We start from the raw sequence: 9865 nt of genomic DNA, 5'->3' as shown, positions 1-9865 counted from the left end.
TGCCGCCATTTGAAATGCTTTGTGGAAAGTTCTCATGTGACGCGACGCTGCGTTCCGTCAAGTGTGAATCGCACATTTGCATTTATACGCCTTGTTTCACGTGACGTCATCTTGAATACAGTGCGAGTAGAAAATCATATGGTACATGTGAAAAGATATCCTTTCGTACGATGTGGTTCCATGATTTTGCGGTGGTGCTTATAGGAGGCTTTATGTTGAAGTTTTATGTAGTTTGATGAACTTCCATCAGTCAACGCAGTCGTTCAGTCTCGACCTGCATTTGCGACATTGACTTGCCTTGCTTGCTTATATATCTTTGAACGTAGAGCAGTCACGTTTCGATGTTTCATCGTGTCGTTAGTTATATATATGTATGGCATGAAGGGCTCGGCTCCCTTCAAAGATATACATTGGTGATATATGATGTATATATAGAGTCTTTTGCGACTGTCATCAAAGTCTCATACTCTTATTTATACCATGAGCGTTTCGCTTTATGTTGAAGCATCTTCAGTGGTCAGGTTTTTTCGTTTCCTACTTCATACTTAACGTTGATCTACACACAGGGGCGACTTCTTCTGTGTTCCAGAGTTTTGTTAAATAATGGAATCCCAAAAAGCACTGTGTGAAGTGTGCGGTAAAACTTTTATGTTCAGGAAGAATTTGTATAAACATATGAGACAATGCCACGACATGGACGTAAATTTAAATCTGGGTAAATAAATGGGTGACATTTGTGACAAAATATTTGGTCCGTCAACTAACTTTAGCAGATGTCTAATATTTTTCCTTATTTCAGAGTTTTATGAAATAATGGAATCTCTAAAAGCACTGTGTGAAGTATGTGGTAAGACTTTTACGTTCAGGAAGAATTTATACAAACATATGCGAAAACGACACAATGTCGATGTAAATAATAAGGATAAAGAGAGGTGTAAGATTTGTGGCAAAATGTTTTCGAGCGTCGCAGCACTACGTCGTCACATCAGAATACACAGTATAGCATGCAGAAAGGTAAGAAGTATGTTGTGAAAATAAATTCAGATGTTTACAACACGTTTATATCCATACCTCGCCAGAATGTAATTAGTCTTTTGAACTCTGTGCTGGGTTAGGAAGCTCCCTATTTGTAATGTTTCACCATTTACTGTGTGTATGAAATCTGCATTTTCGAATATATTCGGCTTGATTTAAATGGGGGTGAAGTAGACCGACAAAAATTTTCGGTAACATTAGTGACTTCTACTTCCTTGTATCTCGGAAGGCATGTTTGAACCACACTTGCATTAACTTCCATTTAAAAAGTCGTTTTGATTAGTAAAGTATGGTCCCACAATTGCTGCTTTTTAAGCCTACAACTATACCACACTCAACAGCCAGACAGTTCCACCCACGTGTGGGGATTTTTCCAAGTTAACAAGCCTGCTAGCTGGTTGCTTAATTTGGTTCCCAAGCCTCATGTTCTGGTATTTTATGACTGCAAAGGTGACAGATTCACATTCATTTAGGATTAGCGGTGCATGTGAGTAACTATACTGCTAAACCAATGATTTAGAAGACACCAGTAGATTTGTGATAACATGCTGACCAGGGATCCAGCATCCGTGCCTCACTGCTGTCCAGTGAAACAGTCTTCAAGGGTCATGAAGATATATGATATTTATCAGTGCATCATTTGCTTCATATGACAGTCTGTAAACCTTGCAGCACAGTGGCTGCTGTCATACATGTATGCAACGTACCGGCTAGTGTTGAAACCGCTTACTTTGGGGATCCACAGTTGGTTATGATATTTTGGAAATAAATTACAAAATCTTTACATCCTTTGTGCTTGACTTTTTGTCCAAGAGTAACATACATAAAAATCTTTGAGGTACTGGTACAGGTTAGCAAAAGTTTTGTTCTGTACTGCAGGACCATTGCCGCACATGATTTTCTGCAGATTTGTTGCTTTTTGTTTTAGTAAATTCAGAATCATAAACTCTGTTTTTTTTCTTTTTTTTCTTTTTAGATTTGCTAGCTCAGGTATGTACCATGTTTTTGCATTTACTATTTTCTGTTTTCCTTGTGCTTTACCTGTGTGGCTTTTCTTTGGTATCAGTGGGAACATCTCATCAAATCTGGTTTTTAGTGCCTGGAAAAGAACATTTAAGGCATCATTGGGTTTTGCTTCTATAATTAGTTGCTGCCGGTTTATACTGGACAGTGAGGCATTTAAAGTGTCTAGTTTTGGCACTATTCTTCTGTGAAACACATAATTTTATTGCCATGTATTTGTCTGTTGGTTACCCAGAGTCTTCATTCGTAGTTTCATGACTAGTGCACTGTGGTCTTCTATCATTGCATCAACTACATTTATTTTGTAACTCCAGGTATCTATATTTGTAATAATGGTGTCGAGGCAGGCATCACCTCTAGTTGGAAATCTGTTTGCTATAAAGACACCATAACTATTTACTACATTCAAGAATGCTCTCTCTTTTGTACTATTTTCACCTATGCGTACATTAAGATCGCCACACAGTGCAATTTTTGGTTTAAGGTGTGTTATATGATGTAACTAACTTTCCAAGTTAGTAATAAAGTATTCAAAATTTCCATTCGGTGAACAGTACACAGAAACAATAATCAGATTCATATCTACTAGTTCAAAGCCAGCCAGTTCTAAATCCATATCTGAGCAGTAATTTCTCAGGTCCACATCCCTAATGTTAGATTTTTATTGGCATACACAGACACATTTCCATGAGTGGTAATTTCTTGATACCATGAGCTCACTATCTCTAGGTATTCAATGCATCTGTAATTTTCACCCTCTTCTTTGTCAAGCCAGTGCTCACATCTGGTTTTGCATCTTCTATAAATATAAACAACAGATCACATTTTGTTCATAGACATTCAACATTTACACTAGCTAAAACTATGGGTACATTATTTTGATTCCAGTTTTGTGGACCTGCAGTTGCAATAGTAGGCTCTATCGTACTGCTGCCTTGAATGTTCTCCAGAACATTCATCAGTCCAATATAATACTATTACTAAATTTAACAAGTAAATGTTAGACATAATGTATTAAAGAAGAGCCTTTGTATTCATGAAAAATTGCTGTCAGAGCATCAGCAATCACTTTACAATTTCTTTTACCACCAGAATAGCTGAGCATTCGGGACATGTTAACCTACAATGTTGCCAGACTGTGAAAAGGATAGACTGCTACCCACCGTATAGAGGATATGCTAAATTGCGGACAGATACCACAAAAAGACAGCAATACATTTGGGCTTTTGGCCAAAAGGCCTTCTTCTAAAGCAGGGAAACACACACACAATATATATATATATATATATATATATATATATATATATATATATATATATATATATAAAAAGAAAGATGATGAGACTTACCAAACAAAAGCGCTGGCAGGTCGATAGACACACAAACATACACACAAAAATCTAGCTTTCGCAACCAACGGTTGCCTCGTCAGGAAAGAGGGAAGGAGAAGGAAAGACAAAAGGATATGGGTTTTAAGGGAGAGGGTAAGGAGTCATTCCAATCCTGGGAGCGGAAAGACTTACCTTAGGGGGAAAAAAGGACAGGTATACACTCGCACGCACACACATATCCATCCGCATATACACAGACACAAGCAGACATTTGTAAAGGCAAAGAGATTGCCTTTACAAATGTCTGCTTGTGTCTGTGTATATGCGGATGGATATGTGTGTGCGTGCGAGTGTATACCTGTCCTTTTTTCCCCCTAAGGTAAGTCTTTCCGCTCCCGGGTTGGAATGACTCCTTACCCTCTCCCTTAAAACCCATATCCTTTTGTCTTTCCTTCTCCTTCCCTCTTTCCTGACGAGGCAACCGTTGGTTGCGAAAGCTAGATTTTTGTGTGTATGTTTGTGTTTGTTTGTGTGTCTATCGACCTGCCAGCGCTTTTGTTTGGTAAGTCTCATCATCTTTGTTTTTAAATATATTTTTCCCACGTGGAATGTTTCCCTCTATTATATATATATATATATATATATACACAAAAGCACAACTCGCACACACATGACCACTGTCTCTGGCCTCTGAGGCTGGATTGTATATGGCCCACTGCACCTGATGGAACAAGCAATATGTGGGTGGTGTGGTTAAGGAGGTGGCTAGGGAGAGGAGGAGGAGGAATAGCAGGATAGAGGTGGTGGAAGGTATAATGCTGCTTTTGGGAGCATGTACGGATGTGGTGGGACACGATAGGATTGTTGTAGTGCTGGAGTGGGAGCAGGGAAGGGATAGGTGAATGGAGATCAGGCACTAGCTAAGGATAAGGGGAACAGAGGATATGTTGCAGGGAGAGTTTCCACCTATTCAGTTCAGGAAAGTTGGTGTTGGTAGTAAGGATGTGGTAGGCAGCATGTACAGCAATTGGTTAGGGTGGTTCACCTGTCTCTTGGCTACAGTTTGTCGGTGTCATTCAGGTGGACAGACAGCTTGTTGGTTATCATGCTTGTGTAGAAAGCAGCACGGCAATTGCAGCTTAATTTGTAGATCACGACTGCTTTCACAGGTAGCCCTGCCTTTGATGCAATAAGTGATGCTATGACTGGACTGGAATGAATGGTGTTGGTAGGGTGTATGGAATCTCTGGATCTCTTGCAGGGACATGAACTATGAGGCAATAGGTTGGGAGCAGCGGCGGAGTAGGGATGGACAAGGATACTGCATAGGTTTGGTGGGTGACAAATATCACTGTGGGAGGGGTGAATGTGATAGTAGGTAGAATATTCCTCACTTCAGGGCACAATGAGAGGTGGTTGGAACACTGGCGCAGAATGTGATACAGTTGCTCCAGTCCTGGGTGGTACTGAGTCACGAGGAGAGTGCCTTTTGTGGGCAGATGATGCAAATGTGGAAGTTGGTAGGTGGCTGGTGAGAAAGTTATGTGGGTGGTGGAATATCACTGTGGTATTGTAACAAAATTGAGATAAGCGTCAAACACTGCAGCATTATTGAAGACTAAACCTTCTACCTTGTGTGATTTTTTAAAGTGTCCAATAACCTTGTAAAAAATAGTCCATGAATGAATACTACTACTACCACCACCACCACCACCACCACTACTACTACTACTACTAGTAGTTTGTGAACTTGTGTTCCACTTGTCTTCTGTATGTGGTTGTTTCTTGTGTGTTTACCCTGCACTTACGGTCTCCTTTTAGGTTAGTTTCAGCAGCTTCATTTTAAGTGGATAACAGACATGATTCTCAAAGTTCTGCTGTCATTTTTTAAGTAAATAATTGTTCTTCGACAGGAAACTAGGACACTATGCATGTCTTTAAATTTATACGTACATACAGTGATTATTATTACAGTCAAAACTGATATATCAGTTCTACCCAACTGTTACTTAATTCTGCATCACTCATACTGTGTAATTTCTTTGTGTGCAACACTGCACGTTGTTGCTTAAATATATATATGTGCTCCCGGCCCCTCTCTCCAAACCTTCTGCATACACACAAACATTTAAAGTTATGTAATGATTTCCTTGTTGAAGAACTTAATCTCTTTTCTTTGTATTTAAGGTATCGTGCACAGAGTGTAATGATTTTATGTGCCGTTCGATGCGAGACCTAAGAAACCATCTAGAATGTCAGCATGGAATTAAGATTAAAAGAGAAGAAATGGAGTTTGAATCTTTGGAACGTAAGGAAACAGTGGTATATCTAATATCTCTTTTGAAAAGAATATACCCATGCAGAATTGTTGCTGTCAATAAAACCACATTTGTTTTTTCAGAGTTTCTTCAGTGGAAAATAAAGATGGAAGGTGAAAAGTGTGTCTCATTTGTAAAGAAAGGTGGTGGGATAATAGACCCAGAGAAGTTTAAAACTTATTATTTCTGCCACCGTTCAGGAAATGTCATAAAATCAGGTATGGGCCTAAGGCTGAGGGGGCCGTCAGTCAAAATTGGCCGCACGTGTCCTGCGTCTTTGATAGTGACAAAGATGCCATCAGGAAAAGTCAGTGTCCAGTTCTATGCGACACACACAGGCCACAATTTCTCTGTGGGTTCACTGCACCTCACTCCTGCTGATAGAGCAATGGTCGCTGACTTAATTGCAAGTGGACTATCAGACACAGAAATTTTAAAGAAAATAAGAGATGGTGCCCATGACAGTTGCTTTAAAAGGGTGCATATGTTAAAAAGGAAAGACATTTATAATATCAAAAAACAGTATAAACTAGATACTTCTTTAAATAGGAAAGAAGTAGTTAGTGTGGAACAGCCATCATCAATTATCAACATTGAGAACTTGCAGACTGCAGCACAGAACAGATGTCAGCTGCTAAAAGAAATTATGGCAAGTGTTGGCAATGAAAACATTGATCATTATATTGAGTCACTGGACAGACTAATACGACAAGTCGGTGTAACTATTGCATCTCAGAAAAAGAATTTTAGTGGTAGACAAGAACTCCCTGGACCTCTACATGACCATACGTATGTCTGATCCATTAGTTCCCATAACAGTTTTTGTCTGATTTTAAAAATTCTTACTGTTTTGTTGTCTTATCTTAGTTAACTACAAAATTGTTATTAAGATAAAATTTAGATAAATAATGCCCACAGAATAGAGCAACAATGAATGTTGGCAGTGGGAATAGGTTATAATTTCTTGTTATAACCAGCTTTTGTGATACTTAATTTGAATTCAAATATTTATTCAGTGCTGTTTGCTGATAAACAACACTTAAACATTTCTTGTTGTTCTTTTTTTGCATGCTGAAAGCTTTCGAAACAATGAATACGGCACCCGACGCCACATTTGTTACATACATTATTTGAGCAAAAAGCACATCGAATTTGGGTTGAGTACATGATTTTTTCCATCTAACACCACTTCGTCAGCCACATTCCACTTTCTTTTTTACTTCTCTAAGTTCTTCAGGGGACAATCTTCTAAGATTACTTTGACGATAGCCCAAATGAAAACCAACATATAAAGTCCAAGTTCACCTGCTTTGCATCTAGGAGTCTGTCTGTACAGCAGCCACTCTTTGTTCATGCTGCAGTTTAAGAGATATTCTAGTAATGGCCAATACAATTTGATTCATAATGCTTATGCAAAGGCAGCATCTTGAGTGGGACAATCCTCTCCTCCCATCTACGTAATAGAAGACGCAATATGAGCTGGTTGTGGTACTGTTATTTCACTTTTATCTGCATTTGACCATCTGTTAGATGAACTTCAGCTTATGTTAACCTACATTAATGACATTATTGTTATTATACTGTACAATAGTAATCTCTGAGTTCAGATCATTTATCTGATGAAAAGAAACACATTCTTGTTTTTTTCATGAAGTTGCATGGAAGGATAGAAGCACCATCTACTCTTTTTCACTCTAACAGTTCCTGTTCAGTCATGACCCCCCATTTTTTTAGGGTTTCTAGAAACCTGAGAGAGGTAAAGAAATTATCAAAATATACACTGTAGGTATTATGATCTGATTGATCACAAACTGATTTTCCTACGCCTAATGATGGCATTGTTACCTGCACAGGCACCTTGATAAAATGTGCCACATATCCCAGAAGAGTGCATAAACTCCACATAGCCAAAATGCACAGGTATGCCATGTGTATGCTGTTTTCTACTGTGATGAGCAAATTGGGGAACAATACTTTCATCACTACTCAAATTAGCATGCTGAAGGAAAGCATTAAAAATCATTTAGCATGGACCACAAAGATTTATCTTGGCAAACTTTTCATTGGATTCAAGTCTAGTGTTGTCACAGGCACGTAAATATTTCAAAATATCTGTAAACTTCTTCCTGCTAAAACTTTTGAGACTCCTGGAGGATGAGAATTACTGGACCCTTCCAAATACATTCTACAGGAGATAGCATTATAACCCCTAAGAAACAAAATACCAATGAAAACTTTTGCATCACTTTCAGTAACCTCACCTACGCATTTCCATTTTCTTCGGCAAAATTTTAGTGCAAGAAGTAATGAAACAAACATCCTCATTAAAAAATATTTCAGATAATAGTAAAAGAGGAAAGTATTTCTGTAGCCATTGTTTTTGGTTCCATGTACATTCTGGACTCAAAGGAATGGCCTGCTTCCACAAGCACTTGGATGGCAGCTGCGATTTATTTTTTGCACCCATCTTTGAGGAAATTTCAGAAGTGATTATAGTAGACTCACTGTCCACAGCAGCCTTGCTTGGTGGTAGTTATAACTGCATATCTACTGGAAAACATACATTATCCATTTCTTCATTTACTTCATTTCTTTCATCAGATGACTGATTTCATACTCTTAATCTTCAGGAGTGCAGTGCTCATAACTTAGATCAGTGTGTTCCAGTGGCTGTAATATGATATGTGCATCTATAATCTAATTCTTTTCCTCCAAAATGACAAAGATTTTGTCTAGCATCAATTGTTATGAAATAAAACAAAAAAATATATTAATTTAGAGCAACCATTCCCACCATGGCCACTGCCCACAAATGTGGGCATGTACAAGGGTTATTCGGAAAGTAAGGAACGATCGGTCATGAAATGGAAAATATAATGAAATCTGATGAAGCTTTGCACAGAAGCGCTGGGCACAGTGCCTAGTACACCCGTCAGTCGCATCGTGTCGCTCTTTTCAGTTCTGAGCTCACAGTGAGAACGTAAAGATGGCTAGAAATTAGCATCTTCCGCCAAGTGTGAGGGTCCGGTGAAAGATTTTGCTTGAATCTATGCAATCCACATAACATAACTGTCATGTGGTTCGTTCTACATGACAATTCTCTGCCACACTGTGCACGGGCAATGATGATGCTCCTGCAGCGTTTTCGATGGGAAGTGTTTGATCACCCACAATACAGCCTGTAATTGGCTACCCCTGAGGTTCATCTCAGCTCTAATGTACCGCTGGATATGAAGACAATATTTTGACACAGAGAACAAGCTGCAGCCCAGAGTAGAAAATTGCTGAAAAGCACTGGCGGTTGTCTTCTATATTGAGGGAATTGAAAAGTTGGTACAACTCTACGACAGATGTATAAGTCTGAGTTGTGATTGTGTAGAGAAATAGCTGGAAGGTGTAGCTAACCATTGCAAATTAAACAGTTTTGATTTTCACTGTGGTTCCATTTAGCGACCTACTGTTCCTTACTTTCTGAATAGCCCTCATATGTTCTCATGGGTATTGTGAAATACACATTATCATTATTGAATACTGACCCTTTTTAGTTGTTACAATGGATGCTTATAAATACCGGTAATATGAATAAAGAAAATTGAGTTGTGTGAAACAACATAAAATGTGTACATTTTCTTGTAAAACATGGACACAGAAAATGACTTCTGTTTTGTCAGTTGACATGATAAACTGTTACAGTAACAAAATGCAAATAGAATGCCTTGTTGACTGGGAATACCAACAGTTGTCCTCCAGTTCAAAGTATTTATACTTTTAACATGTAGAAATTTTACACAATATTATATTTAATGCCGACATTTAGGCAGTTGGCACTAATAGATCAATATCATGGTGTGTGACATGCTCTCAGATGTTCATTATTTATTTTTGCTAACTGGACTTCATTTATCACAATTCTCAATCAGCCAAGAGACCTAAGCTCTTTCCAATTACAACACGTAAGCTGCTATAGACCACATTGCAAACTGACAAATGTTATGAACAGTATAAATCAAGTGATTGTTTTATGGCTGGCTTTTATTTTTGCTGCCTTGAACATCCATATAATTTTTCTCAGCCATAGGCCTGCATCGTATGCTACCTGCACTAGCCTGCACTGCAGTCTGCAATTATGGCTAACTCAGCAGTCACTTTACTATCATA

The 9865-nt window shown here is 38.4% G+C and overlaps 1 protein-coding gene across 1 annotated transcript; it reads left to right on the top strand.

Annotated features, from left to right (window-relative positions):
- The first annotated feature begins 327 nt into the window (after window positions 1-327).
- LOC126092328 (zinc finger protein 234-like) lies at window positions 328-6906 on the top strand. The gene is made up of 4 exons (XM_049907867.1): window positions 328-715; window positions 800-1014; window positions 5577-5697; window positions 5791-6906. Exons 1-4 carry the CDS (start codon window positions 604-606, stop codon window positions 6504-6506), a joined length of 1164 nt encoding a protein of 387 aa, XP_049763824.1. The 5' UTR covers window positions 328-603; the 3' UTR covers window positions 6507-6906.
- Window positions 6907-9865: the final 2959 nt, after the last annotated feature.

The sequence above is a fragment of the Schistocerca cancellata genome, chromosome 1 (genome assembly GCF_023864275.1).
Source record: "Schistocerca cancellata isolate TAMUIC-IGC-003103 chromosome 1, iqSchCanc2.1, whole genome shotgun sequence".
NCBI lineage: Eukaryota > Metazoa > Arthropoda > Insecta > Orthoptera > Acrididae > Schistocerca > Schistocerca cancellata.
The sequence above is the reverse complement of the archived record's forward strand: the minus strand, read 5'-3'. Positions and strand labels throughout refer to the sequence as shown.